The sequence below is a fragment of the Gorilla gorilla genome, chromosome 16, assembly GCF_029281585.2.
Source record: "Gorilla gorilla gorilla isolate KB3781 chromosome 16, NHGRI_mGorGor1-v2.1_pri, whole genome shotgun sequence".
In the NCBI taxonomy this organism is placed as follows: Eukaryota; Metazoa; Chordata; class Mammalia; order Primates; family Hominidae; genus Gorilla; species Gorilla gorilla.
Window position 1 is genome coordinate 56396079 of NC_073240.2, and position 18182 is coordinate 56414260.

The window sequence follows — 18182 nt, forward strand, 5'->3', positions numbered from 1 at the left end:
CTCCCTCTTTAAACAGTTCTTCAAATAAACCCTTTGATAAAATTTTATACTTTTCTCCATAAAAGTCTTGCATATTTTGTATAATATATTTTTAATTGTTGTTGGTGTGGTAAATTGTTGTTGGTATGGTATGGTAAATAATATCTTTTTGATTGTTTGTTGCTGATATATAGTAACTCTGTTACACTTTGTATTTTGATCTTATACCCAACTATCTTTCTTAACACCTCTGTTTGGAATGATAGTTTATCTATTCCTTGGATTTCTGATGTAGACAATCACACTATATGCAGGTAATGACAATTTTGTTTCTTCCCTTGTTAATTCTACCCACAGACCCATATGATGCTGTCTAGCTTACCCAGTATATTGTTGAATAGGAGTGCAACAGCAAGCATCTTAGACTTTACCCTAACTTAAGTATGTTTGCTATAGGTATTTGGTGGATATTTTATCAGGTTAAAATATGTGCTTAGTTCGCCGAGATTTTTCTTTTTTAAAATAATGAATACTGGCCAGGTGCAGTGATTCAAGACTGATAATCCCAGCATTTTGGGAGGCCAAGGTGGGATGATGGCTTGAGCCCAGAGACCAGACTGGGCAACAAAGTGAGACCCCGTCCCTACAAAAAAATTTAAAAATTAGCTGGACATGGTGGTGCGGGCCTGTAGTCCCAGCTATCTGGGAGGCTGAGGTGAGAGGATCACTTGAGCCTGGGAGGCAGAGGTTGCAGTGAGCCATCATTGCGCCATTGTACTCCAGTCTGGGCAACAAAGCGAGGTCTTGTTGCACTCCAGTCTGGGCAACAAAGCAAGACCTTGTCTAATAATAATAATAATAGATACTAGTACAATTTTATCAAATTATTTCCTATTTCTATTTATTTATTTGAGACAGAGTCTTGTGTTACCCAGGCTGGAGTGCAATGGCACAATTTCGGCTCACTGCAACCTCTGTCTCCCAGGTTCAAGCCATTCTCCTGCCTCAGCCTCCCAAGTAGCTGGGATTACAGGGTTCCATCACCATGCCCAGCTAATTTTTTGTATTTTTAGTAGAGATGGCATTTCGCCATGTTGGTCAGGCTGGTCTCGAACTCCTGACCTCAAGTGATCGAGCCTCCCAAAGTGCTGGGATTATAGGATGAGTCACCGTGCCCAGCCCCTACTTCTTTTTAAACATTCATATTGTTTTTATTTATTGGATTACATTAATGAAATTTCTGATGTCAAAACACCCTTTTATTTCCTGGGATAAATAATACTTTCCTTGGGATAAGTAATACTTTATTTCCACATGCTAATATTATATTTAAGACTAATATTGTATTTATGATCATAAGTGAAATTAGTCTATAATTTATCTTTACCATTTTTTGTCCATTGTTGGTATTAACTGTACCATCTTAAAATAATTTGTTGAGATTTTCTTTCTTTTTCTATTTTTTGTAACAGTTTATATAAAATAGAGAATACTTGTGTTTTAAAGATTTGTGATTTGTTAGAAATTGCTGTTAAATGGCCAGGTGCTGTGGCTCATGCTTATAATCCCAGCACTTAGGGAGGCTGAGGTGGGAGGATCGCTTGAGGCCAGGAGCTCAAGACTAGCCTGAGCTAGTTAGTCTCTTCTTAAAAGAATAAGATCTTAACAATAACAAGTTTTGAAATTGAGACAGTAATAAATAGCCTACCAACCAAAAAAAGCCCAAGACCAGGTGGCTTCACAGCCGAATTCTACCAGAGGTACAAAGAGGAGCTGGTACCATTCCTTCTTAAACTGCTCCAAGCTATTGAAAAGGAGGGACTCCTCCCTAACTCATTTTATGAAGCCAGTTTCATCCTGAAGCCAAAACCTGGCAGAGACACAACAAAAAAAGAAATCTTCAGGCCAATATACCTCATGAACATCAATGAAAATCCTCAATAAAATACTGGCAAACCAAATCCAGCAGCACATCAACAAGCTTATCCACCATGATCAAGTCGGCTTCATTCCTGGGATGCAAGTCTGGTTGAACATATGCAAATCAAAAAACGTAATCCATCACATAAACAGAACCAAAGACAAAAAACACATGATTATCTCAATAGATGCAGAAAAGGCCTTCGATAAAACTCAACATCACTTCATGTTAAAAAACTCTCAGTAAAACTAGGTATTGATGGAATGTATCTCAAAATAAGAAGAGCTATTTATGACAAAACCCACAGCCAATACCGATTGCAATACCTATTGACTTTTTTTTTTTTTTTGAGACAACTCTGTCGCCCAGGCTGGAGTGCAGTGGCATGATCTCCGCTCACTGCAAGCTCCGCCTCCTGGGTTCATGCCATTCTCCTGCCTCAGCCTCCCGAGTAGCTGGGACTACAGGCGCCCACCACCACATCCAGCTAATGTTTTGTATTTTTAGTAGATAGTTTTTGTATTTTCAATAGATAGTTTTGTATTTTTAGTAGATAGTTTCACCGTCTTGGCCAGGCTGTTCTCGATCTCCTGACCTTGTGATCCACTTGCGTCAGCCTCCCAAAGTGCTGGGATTACAGGCATAAGCCACCGCGCCTGGCCTCAATTAGGATAATATTTTTGAGGTCATACATGTTGCAGCATGTATCAGAACTTCATTTCTTTTTATGGCTGAATAATATTCCTTTGTATGGATATACCACATTTTGTTTATCCATTAATCTATTTATAAATACCTGAGTTGCTTCTACCTTTTGGTTATTTGTGTATATACCTAACAGTTGAATTGCTGGGATCATATTGTAAGTATTTATTTACATTTTTGAAGAACCCAAACTGTTTTCCACTGTGGTACACCATCTTACATTTCCATAAGCAATGTATGTTGGCACATTCTTACCAACACACTTATTTTTCTTTTCTTTTTTAAAAATTATAGCCCTCCTAGTGAATGTGGAATGGTATTTCATTATAGTTTTGTATTTCCCTAATAATTAAGCATGTTGAGAATCTTTTCATGTGTTTATTGGCCATTTGTATATCTTCTTTGAAAAAATTTTAATTCAACTTCTTTGCCCTTTTTTCATTTGGGTTGCTGGTGTTTTTGTTGTTGAGTTTTAGAAGTTCTTTATATACTTAAGATATTAAACCATTATCCTATATGATTTGCCATTTCTCCCATTTTGTAGATTGTCTTCTTCTTTTCTTGATGGTATCATTTGATGCATGTAAGTTTTTAATTTTGATTAAGTCCAATTTATCTTTCTTACTTTGGTTGCTTGTCCTTTTGGTGTCAGATCTTAGAACCCATTGCCACATCTAAGATCATGAAGATTTATCCCTATATTTTCTTCTAAGAGTTTTATGGTTTTAGCTTTTACATTTAGGTGTTGATCCATTTGAGTTAATTTTAGTACATGGTGTGAGGTAGTGGGTCTAACTTCATTCTTTTTTATTTTTTTTACAGAGACAGGTTCTCACTCTGTTGCCCAGGCTGGAGTGCAGTTGTGCAATCATAGCACACTGTAACCTCAAACTCCTGGGCTCAAACAATCCTCCCACCTCAGCCTTCCAAGTAGCTAGGACTACAGGTATGTCCCAGCACATCTGGTCATTTTTGTAAAATGTTTTTGTAGAGAAAGGGGTCTTTCTATGTTGCCCAGGCTAGTCTTGAACTCCTGGCCTCAAGTGATCCTCCCACCTCAATTAATTTTATTCTTTCGCATGTGAAAATCCAGTTGTCTGGCACCATTTATTGAAGAAACTGTTATTTCCCCATTGAATAGACTTTACATTCTTGTCAAAAATCAATTGGCCATAGATATATGGGTTCATTTCTGGTCTCTCAATTCTATTCCATTGGTCTATAGGTCTATCCTGATGCCATTACCACACTGTCTTGATCACTTTAGCTCTGTAGTAAGTTTTCAAGTTGGGAAGCGTGAGTTCTCTGACTTCGTTCTTTTTCAAGATTGTTTAGGCTATTTGGGGTCCCTTCCAATTCCATATCAATTTGAGGATTGGCTCTTCTATTTCCATAAAAAAAAAAGCTGTTGGAATTTTGATAGGGATTGCAATGAAATCTTTTTTTTTTTTTTTTTTTTTTGAGATGGAGTCCCACTCTGTCACCCAGGCTGGAGTGCAGTGGTGCGATCTCGGCTCACTGCAGCTCCGCCTTCTGGGTTCATGTCATCCTCCTGCCTCAGCCTCCCAAGTAGCTGGGACTACGGGCGCCCGCCACCACGCCTGGCTAGATTTTTGTATTTTTAGTAGGGTCGGGGTTTCACCATGTTAGCCAGGATGGTCTCGATCTCCTGGCCTCGTGATCCGCCTGCCTCAGCCTCCCAAAGTGCTGGGATTACAGGCGTGAGCCACCGTGCCCAGCAATGAAATCTCAATACTCTTATGTTTTCCTATACATGAACATAGTATATCTTTCCATTTATTTAAGTCTTTAATTTCTACCAGCAATGTTTTGTGGTCTATAGCGTGCAACTTAATCACGTCACTTCATTGGTTAAATTTATGCTCAGGTATTTAATTCTCTTAGATGCTATTGTAAATGAGATTGCTTTCTTAATTTCCTTTTCAGATTGTTCATTCCAAGTTTATAGAAATGGGACTGAGTTTTGTGTGTTGATCTTGTTCCCTGCAACTTTGTTCAATTCCTGGTCATTATGTTTTAAGCGCATGTATTGTAAACAACCTATAGCAAGATTTTTTTTAATCCAATCTTTAAAGTGGCAGTATTTTACTTTTTTTTGTAACTACAGATATTAATTGTACTTTTCCTACCATATTACTTTTTCCTTTTTTCTCGGGATTATTTTTGCTTCTTTAACTTCTTTCCTGTCTTCTATTTTTTTTTTTTTTTTTTTCACTTTTGAGGCAGAGTCTCACTCTGTAATCACCCAGGCTGGAGTGCAATAGTGCAATCTCGGTTCACTGCAACCTCCGCCTCTCAGGTTTAAGCAATTCTCCTGCCTCAGCCTCCCGAGTAGCTGGAATTACAGGTGCTTGCCATTATGCCTGGTTAATTTTTGTATTTTTAGTAGAGATGGGGTTTCACCATGTTGGCCGGGCTGATCTCGAACTCCTGAGCTCAAGTGATGTGCCCGCCTCAGCCTCTCAAAGTGCTGGGATTACAGGCATGAGCCTCCATGCCTGTCCCTGCCTCCTTTTTTTTTTTTTTTTTTTTTTTGATACACAGTCCCACTCTGTCACCCAGGCTGGCGAGCAGTGGCGCAATCTCGGCTCACTGCAACCTCAGCGTCCTGAGTTCAAGCGATTCTCCTGCCTCAGCCTCCCGAGTAGCTGGGACTACAGGTGCGCATCACCACACCCTGCTAATTTCTGTATTTTTAGCAGAGATGCGGTTTTGCCATGTTGGCCAGGCTGGTCTTGAACTCCTGACCTCAGGTGATAAGCCCACCTCAGCCTCCCAAAGTGCTGGGATTACAGGTGTGAGCCACCTCGCCCAACCTGGACATTTCTTTTAAATGAAATAATACAATGTGTGGTCTTTATTGACTGAGTTCTTTCACTTAGCATAATGTTTTCAAGATTTATCCATGTCATAGCATATATCGGTACCTTATTCATTTTTATGGCTGAATAATATTTCATTGAGTGGATATACCACACATCATTTGTCCATTTATCAGTCAGTAGGTATTTGGATTGTTCTCATTATTTCAGTACTATGCATAATGCTTCTATGAACTTATGGACAAGTTTTTGTGTGAATATATGTTTTCATTTTGCTTGAGTATATATCTAGGAGTGGGATTGCTGGGTCAAATGTTAACTTTGTTTTTGAGAAACTGTTATTTTCCAGTGGCTTCCCAATTTTTACATCCTACCAGCAACGTATGAGGGTTGTAATTTCTCCACATTCTCACCAGCCGTTACTATCTTTGCTTTTTTTTTTTTTTTGAGGCAAAGGTCTTGCTCTGTTGCCCAGCCTGGAGTGCAGTGGCACAATCTCAGCTCACTGCAGCCTCTGCCTCCCGAATTTAAGCAATTCTTGTGCCTCAGCCACTCGAGTAGCTGGGATTACAGGTATATACTACCACGCCCAGCTAATTTTTTGTATTTTCAGTAGACACAGAGTTTTGCCATATTTGCCAGGCTTGTCTTAAACTCCTGTCCTCAAGTGATCCGCCCACCTAAGCCTCCCAAAATGCTGGGATTACAGGCGTGAGCCACTGCACCTGGCCTATCTTTTTGATATAGCCATCCTACTGGGTGTGGAGTAGTTATCTCATTTTTTTGTATTTTTGGCTCTTCATTGCTTCTTCCTTCTCATATCTTCCTTGTGGATTCTGTTTCCCTCTTCCTAATATACATCTTTAATTGTTCACGTACAAGGATGTATTAGTGGTAAATTCTCTTGATCTTCATCCAGAATTATTTAACACTAACACTTAAATAATAATTTATGTTGATACAGAATTCCATATAGCAGCTTTTTTCCCTTGTGATGTTTTGAAGATATTATCACACCATTTTCTTTTCTTTTTTTTTTTTTTTTTTGAGACAGAGTCTTGTTCTGTTGCCCAGGCTGGAGTGCAGTGGCTTGATCTCGGCTCATTGCAAGCTCTGCCTCCCAAATTCAAGCAATTCTCCTGCCTCAGCCTCCCGAGTAGCTGGGACTACAGGAGCGCACCACCATGCCCAGCTAATTTTTGTGTCTTCAGTAGAGACGGGGTTTCACCATGTTGGCCACGTTGGTCTTGAACTCCTGACCTCATGATCTGCCCACCTCAGCCTCCCAAAGCGCTTTAGAGGTGTGAGCCACCGCGCCTGGCCCATTTTCTTGCTTCTTTTATTGCCAATAAGAAATTTTCTTAGTGCAATCTATATAATTTTTTTTTTTTTTTTTTTTTTTGGTCTAGCTACCTTTAAGTTCTTACCTTGTCTTTCTTGTTCTACAGTTTCACTATAATGTGGCTTGGTATAGACTTACTTTTGTATTTCTACACTGAGGTTTGTGCTTCCTAAATCTGAGGAGGTATGGCTTTCATCATGTAGTAATTTTCCCTTTGAATATGACTTGTTCTTCACTCTCTTTAGTCTTTCATTTCAAAACAGCTGTCTTAGATCTTTTTATGTTTTATATTCTCCATGTTTCTCTCTGTGTGCTGCATTCTAGCTAATTTCCTCATAGCTATCTTCCAGTTTTAGAATATTCTTTGGCTGTTTGATAAATTATGAGTTTCAAAAATTCAAAAATTGTATTTTTTTATTTCTGAAAATGCCATTCATTTATTTTTCTAACTTACTTGTTTTTTATGTAGTTTTTCCCTTCTCATGTTTCAATTCCTTCTTTGATGCTCTCCGCAGTCATCAGAATATCATTTCAAAATGTTACTGCTCTGTTTTTCAGTCCCCATTTCATTCTCAATCCTAGAGATTTTTTTTAAAAAAATAAGAATTCAACTATGTTAAAAAGAAACTTTTTTGGGTCATATTTTATCTGTTATTTCTAGATGGTTTCAGTGGGAAGATTTTCAGGATTTTCTTACCATTTTAAAATTTTAATACTAAAAAAAAATTTATCCTGATTTAGAATTGTGACTATCAGAGCAAGTCCATACCTTTTGGGCTACCTACTGTTTAACTCCTGAGGTGAGCAACCATCTACTGGGATGGGAACATTGTTATTTCCTTGTTGTTATTAAATAGTAAATGTCAGATGAAAGCAATTCTTAGATACCTTAAATAGGTTCTATTCCTACTTCTTGGAGTGGATTCTATAGTCATCCCAACCCATGATGTGAAAGCCAACCTCCTATAAACGGAAAGTTTTTATTCTCTATTCCCCCAAAAGAAAACTGAAGAATAAAAGAAAACATGGGTTTGTCTTTTTTAACTAAGGAAAGCTTTTATTTAAATTGTGCAATCAATCAGTATTTAGACAGCAGTTTCATAAACATTTTGGCATTTAAACTTTTATTCATTTTTGGCATGACCTATAGGGTAGTATATAAACTACCCAGTGGGGTGGGGGGAAGTACTAAGCAATACTTACTATGATACTAGAAAAAAAAACAAATCTACATTATTAAACAAATATGTTTTAAGAAGACATTAAAAAGATACATTCAAAATCAAGGCAAACATTTGCTTTCTTCGTGCAATGGCATTCACAGAACTGATCCCCTGAGTCAAGTATAAAATTAATATAGCTCAGCTCTACAGTCCATTAGCAAGTCTACAAATGCTGCCCTTACAAGAAAATGGTATACGGAGTGAAAGGATCCAGAACACCCATAATACAAAATAATTTAACTGGCTCCCACACTTTCATTTAATTCACATCTTTGAAGAAAATAGAAAAAAAAAATCATACACACAGACATAAAATTTTGTCCAACAACAGCAACAAGCAGACACATTTTCTTAACATATGTCCTCTACTCTACTGATAGGCTAAGGCAATGTGTGTGTATTCAGGCTTTGCAATTTCCTATTAACAGGCTCAAGTTGCTAATCATCAGTAATAATTTTCATTTGCAAACAAAATAGATATCCAGAATGTGATAACAGGAAACAGAATATTTCAAGGTCAAGATTTGTAATATTTTTGTTTTTAAAGACAGTTCCATAGAAAAAATAAACTTCTGTAACATAAATTTTTTTTCAGTTGTAAGTCAAGACTATGTCTATATACCATGAACTACTTACAAGCTATGAACTTAAGGAAATCTGCAAAGCTGTTCAGAATCGTGTATGGATAAGAAAAAAGGGAAAATATTTCCTCTAAAAAAAGAAGCCAATCATATAATTATTCCCAACAAACCCTACATATGAACTCGAATAAACCAGAATCAGGTGCCAGTATGTGTTGCCCTATATAAAATGCATTCATTTGGAATAGTTTGCAGAAATATTAAAATACTCCATAATCTTGAAAAAGATCTTTCAGAGAAAAATCCTAAATATGTACTTTTCTCCTCACCCATCTATCCTGCTGGACAGATCTGATTCTCTCTTTAACTCTTTAAAAGCCAACATATATATATATATATATATAACTTAAATTGGAGTAAGATGACTTCAAATTTAGTACTTTGAAAGTACAGTCAATTCCCATTTTCTCTTATGATTTTATCCACCTAACATATGAGTGTTTCCACTTCAGCTATATCTTTTACCAACCACTTTCTTCTATTGGTTTTTTGTATGTGTACGGGAGATGCAAACATTTTTCATTTCAACAAAGGCAAAATATAATTGCAAAGGCTGACTTGAAAAGAAACAGTCTGTAAAATCTTTCACAGCCTCATACAAATGAGTTTCAGATTATGATTATTTACACTTGAATTTTCTCTTAAATTTTCAAAGTACTATTGTTTCATTTTGCACAAAAAAATTATCCTCATTTCATGGATGGAGAAGGCACAGAAACAGTTTAAGAATTTTTGTACCAAACGATTCTCAAAATTGTCAAGATTAGAACTTAGGTGCTCCAAAGCCTAACTTATACTTGTTCTGTTTTATGACTCTCCGTTAACTTTGCTGTCTCCTACATTAATGCAAATAATAAATTAGTTTATATTCATAAAAAATCATGAACTCTTCAGACCTAACAAGAAAGGGTTACTGTTTACACACCTGACTTTTTCAAGTCAATGAATTCCTGTTTGGAATATGGGAGCTACAGAAAATTACAAAAGATAAAATGCAATTCTGAAGACATTGTCGAATAAGGAAATGCTTGACTAGAAAAGGACTCTAGAAACCATGCCTACCTTATTTCTAATGTAACTCTAAGTACAAACAGCCTTCAGACACAATTTCAGCTGAGATAAATGGAAGGTTTTGGAGGAGAGAAATTAGGAGATGATAAGGGATGAGTTACAGCTGCCTTAATCCCTCCTGTGAATAAGTGGATTTAAATAAGGTAGTCTTCTCTTTTTCGATTGGTTATTACTCTGTAGAAAGGTTGTTCTGACACAACCTGGCCTTTGTGGATACAAGGAAAAAAAAGTTGTATCTGGTCATACTATGGAAGGCACTATGACCCTAGGTGATTAAATACCCTTTTTTTTTTTTTAGCTGAGACAATGTATCATAGTCCTATACACTTCTGAGTAAGGATTAACTAACTAGGGTTTGTATCTTGCCTAAACCACTCACTAGCTGTGACTTTTGGCAAGAGATCAGGAACCTGTTCCTAATCCCTAAAATGGGTACTTGCTTTACAGAATGTAGCAGCAGTTTGCAGAGATGAACCATGTGCTTGGCACACTGTAGATGCTCAACAAATGGCATCATATTACTTCCTGGAGTCGGGAGAAGTTGTAAAATGACCAGCTTTCTTATGCTTACTCGGAGTATTATTCTGGCCTTTCTCGAAATGGAGACAGCTTTATCGATTTAGTTGAAGAAATGCTAAAAATTGGGGTGGAATTAGACATTATGTTTTAAAGTTCAAAGAGGGCCAGACTTGCGATGATCCAGAAATTAGAAGAAACTACAGCTTTGAGAACCAGGAAAAGGCCGACTGGAACCAAAAAAGAATGACAAGAAAGATCAAATTTCCTAGGAAATGTATATACATGCTGATGGCATAAGGAGAGGCTCTTGCTGAGAAGGATGGGGAATGTGAGGGTTAATAAAACTGAAAAGCATTCAGTGGCTTGGTGAAGCTGAAGAGAGGAACCAGATTTAAAGGCAGAAAGTTGTGAATGTTGTGAATATGTCATTAAAAGAAAACAAAGAATAAACTTGAGCATGGTCCTGTTCATCACTCTGAGTTCCTGTGTTTTGAGGTCTTCCCCCAACTCTTCCCCAGCAACATAACTACTGAAGAGAAAAGGAGAAAGGGTAACTATAAGAAGAGTTTTCAATTTTTTTCTGAATAAATTCCATAAAGTTAGAGGCAAATATTTAGGACACGTGCTGATAAACATGAGATGTTATTTTATGAAGCACATATTCAGAAACTTTAAAGATAAATTGTTTCACAAGTGTTTTGGAGAGAAAGTTTAGTGTATACTTTTGGTAGGCTACAAGTCAAAGTTTTCATGCTTTTAATCTTTAAAGATCCCCAAGGGGCACATGACCTCATATTTCCAATCTCTTTAATGCTACAGACATTTTACAGGAATCAGAATTCCACAAAAAGAATGTACCTGTTGTGGGCAAAATACTGGCCACCTACAGAAGTCCATGCCCAAATCCCTGGAACCAGTGAATATGTTACCAAACATAGCAAAAGGAACTCTGTAGATGTGATTAAGTTGAGGAACTTCAGTTGGGGAGATTATCCTGGATTATTTAGGTGGGCTCAGTGTGATCACCGGAATCCTTAAACCTAGATAACCTGTATCAGCTGGGGTTGGACAAAGAGAAATGATAATGGAAGGAGCTTCAGAGAGATGCTACATGGCTGGCTTTGAAGATGCAAGGAGGGGTTCCCAGCCTTAAAAAACTAGAAAAGGAAATAGATTTTTCCCTAAAGCCTCAAAAAGAAACAGCCCTGCAAGCGCCTTGATTTTATCCCAGGGAGACCTGTGTTAGACTTCTGATCTGCAGAACTTAAGAAAAATTTGTGTTATTTTAAGCCACCAACTTCACGGTAATGTGTAACAGCAGCAATAGGAAAAATAATACAGTATCTGGTAAAAATACAAGACTGTCATGTTAATCTTAAACACCATCAATGGCTTAAAAAGGGAAATTGAGAAGATTAAAGCCTGAAACATACACATTGCATTAGCCTGTGATCTTATGTCCTGAGCATAAATCAACTTAACACAGAACTCTATGGTTACATTCTTCTAAACATCAGTAAAAAAATCACAATTAGACAACTGGTTGTATATGGTGGTCTCCAGAACCTGCTACTCAGTGCTCACAAACTGCAAAGATTATTTTGACTATTAAACCAACAGAATTTTATCAGAGACCCATGTGGCAAATGGTCAGGAAGAAAGTCTGCAAAACACATGTGTAGTCTTAGTGACTGTTTCAATAAAACTGGAGTTTTTTTTTTTTACATTCAGTATTCAAAATTTACATTCAATGAAACAGAAATGTACATAAGTGAACCACTATAGCTACTGCTGAAGTGAAACCACATCTGGGTATTCTTGCATTAAAAAATAAATGATATTTTCAATTCCAACTTCTTGTGACACGATCTGAATTGTTTTCAAAGGTGTCTGCATAAGAACTTGAACAATGATCCTGGGTTGTCAACCATGAGCACATTTCTGGCAGAAGTCCTTAACAAAGCCAAGACAAACTGATGCAAACCTCTGTCATTGTTCCCAATGTTGGCATTGCTCGTTTCAAGCACAGACAAAAGTATAGCATTTGACACTAAGAATCTAATTTCTTTGGTATGGCAAAACTGATTTTTAAAAGTCACTTAATGGATAAAGCTGTATTTTTACTTTTAGGCTAATCAAAATATAAAACCCCAGATTTCATTAAAAATTTTTTCCCTTCACCCAAGGTTCCATTAAAGTTTGAAAACTGAGCTCCTTTGGTGCAATGCAAACATTTCAATTTAACAACTCTAAATTCCAATCTCACACCTTTAAAGAGCACATCTATCAAAGCATAGCCCACTTAAAGAATGACATGATTTGTTTGCCTCTTACATCCTTAGAGATGAAAAGCATCCCTATTATTAAGGGACTGCCTCAAGCCGTCTGAGCTAACCACCAGGTAATGCTTAAAGCAGGAAGAGAACTATACAGCCTAATTCAGAGGTACCATAATACTCTGCAACATAAAAGCTTGCTGATATTTCTGTTGACATTTCACACTCAAGGTGCTTTGGAAAGTATCACATCATTTAGCAAAAACATCATGTGGCTGAATCAGCAGATTAAATGGAAAAGTCCTCATGCATGTTATTTGTATACAGACTGGGTTCCAAAGAGACATGTTTGGTTTAACATAAAAACAAGAAACAACAGTTTAATGTACAACTATATTTGCCTATATACGGAGGTAACCTTAAATATCTTTGGTTTTTTTCTTTTTAATTTGCTGATAAAAAGTACTTGAATAAAAACACTGATAAATACCAATATAATTGTATTGCTTTTAATTATGTAAACTTAGCCCTTTGATATTTTTTGCTACTAAAGCTAGATTCTCTATCGGCCTCTAAATAAATTTATTTCAAATCTGCTCATCTTTACTTACTTACAGGCTAACCTATACATCTTAATGGTCTTTGGTATGAAAATACTGATGAGCAGCATCTTGTAATATTTGGCATAAAAATGACATGCAGGTATCAGTACTTACAGCAAATACATCTTTGGAAAAGAAAATAGTTACTATTTGCATATTAGCCCCTTTGAAGTAAAATACCATGAAGTAATACCACTATGAAAAATGAGCGAAATCTTCACATTTTAATTACAATTTCATACTTAAGACTTCAAAGAAGCTTGCTTTGGTCAAGTACAACGAAGTCTTTGCTGTACTACTAAATATCTTATTCAATGAGACCAAAGTATTTATTTTTGGTAAAAAAAAAAATTTTCTCTCCAACAAGTAGTTTCAACAATATAAAAATACTTTAATACTGTATAGTTGAAGATTTACTCGCTGAGGAAAAAATTATACCTGAAATTCTTTGGAACGATCTGCTGGTAAAGAAAGTATTACAACTTATTTTAAATGCTCTGCTAACAATAAGGTAGTTAACATTACTAATCTATTTAACTACAACAATCAATATAAACCCTATTGTTTTCGGTTAGTAACTACTTGTGTAAGTTTCATATCTATAAATGCTTCTAATTAATTCAATTTGGGGGGAATTATAATCAAAATTTTATTTTCTACTGAAAATTCTTTGGTAACAGGATTATTATGAAAAAGTCCGTATAAGAACAAAATGAAAAGGTAAAAAATGTACTGGTAAATAATTATCAAATAGTTATAGCCTAAAGTTCTATTATAACTATAAGCCTATTCATCAAAAACCAAACAAACAAAATGCTTTCCTCAAGGACTTTAGCTCGTCTTTTTAGCCATTTAAAACCATTCGAATTCATGTAGTCCTAGACACATCTTCCATAACCATGATGGATGATGTTTCAGCTTTAGATTTTGTTTGCCTTTTAATGAAAGCTTAAAAATAAAATGATCTCACTGTACTTAATTTTAGATACTGATAAAAGTTGGCCCTATATACTTCTACTTACGAACCACAAAGCGCTATACCCTGTCAATCTGCCCATGCTTCCATGAGGCAGCTCAAAAGTAACAAAATGTTCCCTGAGTACAGGAAAAAAAAATAACACTAGAATAACTTTAAAAGGAGGTAGTATAAAACAGGAGCTATAAAGGCAGGAGCAGCATTTTTCCTTGCTGCAGACTGTTCACCTAAAGCTCTGCTTTTTTGTTTGTTTTGCGATGAATTCCGTACTTAGATAACTAACTGGGGGACTCTGAGTTTAGTTCAGAAGTGGTTGCTGGCATTGAACTTTAGTCTTAATCACATCCAGTTTGGCACAAAATTACAGATTTAAAAAAATTAAAAATGTTAAATCTACAGTCATTAGACTAGCAGATGATGCTGGGACTATTATCCGCTAATATTCCTTTGATTTTAGAACATCAGTGAACATGACCCTGCCTCCTCTAGGAACAAAGCATTTCAAGTGTAAACCCATTATGATTCCTTTTAAAATGAGAATCAAAAGTTACTTCCAGAAAATTTGAAAAAATACTTTTAAAAGGATATGGGACCCCTTCTCTACACGCGTTTAGTTCTTTATCCTCTCCCACTGCTCAGCACCTAGGTAACTGTCTCATGACGGAGAAAAGGCCTATGTTATGTAGCTGAGTAAACAATTTGCTGATTTCAAACCTGCAAGAGGATTAACTCACTCCTGGAGTTAGCATTCCTCATTCACAGCATTGACACTGAAGGAAGATTAAGTAGATACCATATTCTCTAAAGAATTCAAGAAAACACAAGTAGGGTGGTAGAACTCTGAATATTTATCCCTAAACAAAACCTGCACTTAAAAAAAATGCCTTGGTAAGATACTATACATCAAAATAGTTACTGATAAAATCCAACAAACTCTTAAGGCAACTTTTTGTACTCCTGTTCCTAAACAATTTCATGAATATTAAAAAGGTATAAGGCAAAGAATTTCATTATACTGAAAGGCACTGTTACCATAATAACTTCAAGTTCATTTTACTGTCTACTGTTGCATTTACCTTCATTCTTAATAGTTCATGAAATTTCTTCACTCCTTTAAGCCAAACTGGGATTTAAAAAAAGAAAAAAAAACACCTTAACCCATTTTCTTTAAAAATCCATATTCTGCATGGAGTTTTGCAACTAATACTGGCAAAGTTGAGGATGCTTTGCAAACTAGACAGCGCAGCCTTTGGCCAACTGTCAGGCAAAGGGGAAGGTAGAAAAGGCACAGTTCTGGGCAGCTTGAGGTTTGGGATATAAGAGATAAAGCACTCAGACTCTAATGCCCAAAACATAAAGGCCTTTTAAGCAAAATGATCCCTACCTGGTATTGAATAGTTCTGTTCTCAAAAGAAATATACTTTGTTTTGGTCATTCGTTAGAAGAAATAGCCCCACTTTTCCTCTTCTCAGTGGTTTAACGGTCCTCACAGCCAGAGGTATGAACTTATCCAAACCATGCAGATGTCGTATTTTCTTTTTAAAAAAAAATCAGAGCTTCAGATAAACATTCTTACTCATCTACCTATATGACTCCTTTGATCACACACATTACACATACAGCAATGAAAACACAATACTACTAGGAAGTATCATTGGTTATGTAGCTGAGATAAACTATAACAACAAATGAGGTAACAAAGTTGTCTTCAGAGTTTGCCGGGAGGCAAACTGAGGTAGATAGTCAGCAAAGGGGCTTTCAAAAGTCTTCCCTTTGCTCCAGTGATATATTTTATAATCCAGTCAAACATCTCGACCGTTCTTTCACATTGCTGACAATGAAACATTCAAATTACACAAGTTTAAAAATAAAAAACAAAACACATTCAAAAAAAGCTAAAATACCCCATAAAGATATCAAGATTTTCACAAAAGGCTTTGGCTCCCTGTTCATTGTCCTTCGAACAGACTTAATGGTGAGAATACCTGAGCATGGCCGTCTAGATTGGAAAATCATTTTTATCAAAGCATAGCATGGCAGATGGCGGCTGCAGAACTGAGGAGGAAGTCTGCTCACTAAAGGATGACACAGCAGGGTCTTCACACTTCCTCATTGCGGAATCTCCACCTGAATCACTGCCAGTGAAAGAAATCAGAGGTTGGGGGGTGTGGTACTTATAACTGAGGACAGATGTATCTCATCGTTGGACTCATGAGAGAACCGCCCAGAATCCCCAGTCTCATGGCTGCCTTCACTATTTGCTGAATGTTCTGTATCAGCTGCAACACCAAAGGGTCTTGAGAAGCTGGTTGTCTGACCTGGGGAGCTAGGGGAGTCTTCATCACTGATTAATACAGTGGCGCCTGGCTGGTAAAAGCAGACTGCTGGAGTAAATCTTCTTTGAGGCTAGGCAAAAAAAGATAAGATGGCAATGAGATACCAGACTGATCAAATCCATGAGCAAAAGCTCATCAGGTCCCCACAGACAGGTGGGAGCACATCAGCATTACCCGTGGCAAGCGAAGTGTCAAAAGCTTCTTCAGTGCTTCTGATGCACGCTCCTGCTCCTATCCCTTTCCTCACTGACCCTACTCCCCACTGAAAACCACAGCTCTGATGACTATTCCAACTTCCGTTATCATTCACCTCGCTCTCCACAGAGCCATGCCCCAAATTAATAAAATCACAGCCATGAAGAACACAGAAAATTAAAATAAAGAATGAATTCACATTTTCCTCTTTTTAAATCATCATTTCATATATCACACATTGCCAAAAATTTTTCTCATTTAGATAGGTTACCTGCTCAACTTGTATCTTCTTTGAGTCTTGGAAAAAAAACCATTTTTTCTTAGAGTTGTTTTTAATTATAGGACCATAGCTATTAATTATCAGGTCAGTTCCTCCCTGAGGAAATAAAAGAGGGAAATGTAAAATATCCTGGTATCACAGATTTCACTTTATCACAAGTAGTGCATACTTTAACTTTTACTATATGCTTCACATTTCCCTTTTCATTTTTATTTTATTTTAGATTCAGGGAGTACATGTGCATGTTTGTTACATGAGTGGGGTACATATTGTGTGGTAGTGGGGACTGGGCTTCTAATGTACTCATTACCCAAATAGTAAGCATTAGTACAAAAAATGCTTAAATGTTAACAAAAATGATCATAGATATGATCATTTCTTCTTTAAAACAGGCAGTACGGCTGGGCACAGTGGCTCACACCTGTAACCCCAGCACTTTGGGAGGCCAAGGTGGGTGGATCATGAGGTCAGGAATTCAAGTCCAGCCTGGCCAAGATGGTGAAATCCCGTCTCTACTAAAAATACAAAAATTAGCCAGGTGTGGTGGCAGGCGCCTGTAACCCCAGCTCCTCAGGAGGCTGAGGCAGAGAATTGCTTGAACCCAGGAGGGAGAGGTTGCAGTGAGCTGAGATCAAGCCACTGCACTCCAGCCTGGGCAACAGAGCAAGGCTCCGTCTCAAAAAAAAAAAAAAAAAAAAAAAAAATAGGCCAGGTGCGGTGGCTCACGCCTGTAATCCCAGTACTTCGGGAGGCTGAGGCGGGCAGATCATGAGGTCAGGAGATCTAGACCATCCTGGCTAACACAGTGAAATCCCGTCTCTACTAAAAATACAAAAAAAATTAGCTGGGCATGGCAGCATGCGCCTCTAGTTCCAGCTGCTGGGGAGGCTGAGGCAGGAGAATGGTGTGAACCTGGGGCCGAGATCGCGCCACTGCACTCCAGCCTGGGTAACACAGCAAGACTCTGTCTCAAAAAAACAAAACAAAACAAAACAAACAAACACAAAACAGGTAGTACAACATAGTCAAGGTATTTGTTAGTGGTCAAAACAATATAATAGGTTTATTTTTAAGCTTATACATAAAATATATATTCCAAAACACATTAAGATACATATATATGTGCTATATATTCCAAAACTTATTTTCAAATGGTATAGCAAGCAAAAAGTATATAAAGATACAAAATTATGATATTAACAATTATTAATTTGTATATTCAGTACATTATTCTCTCAACCTTTCTGTATGTTTGAAAATTTTAAAAAGCAGA

General features: G+C 36.9%; 1 protein-coding gene across 2 annotated transcripts in view; it reads right to left on the reverse strand.

Moving 5' to 3' along the window:
• Positions 1 to 8004: 8004 nt before the first annotated feature.
• PRTG (protogenin) overlaps positions 8005 to 18182 on the reverse strand; it is a 126063-nt gene continuing 115885 nt past the window's right edge. The window contains exons 19-21 of one of the 2 annotated variants that reach the window (XM_063698562.1): positions 16901 to 17005; positions 16417 to 16504; positions 8005 to 16233 (exon numbers count right to left, since the gene is read on the reverse strand). In XM_063698562.1, coding sequence (XP_063554632.1) covers positions 16208 to 16233; positions 16417 to 16504; positions 16901 to 17005 — 219 coding nt within the window. In that variant the 3' untranslated portion in view covers positions 8005 to 16207. Of the gene's footprint in view, positions 16505 to 16900; positions 17006 to 18182 lie in introns of both variants that reach the window. The other variant, XM_019011314.4, reaches the window with a different exon arrangement.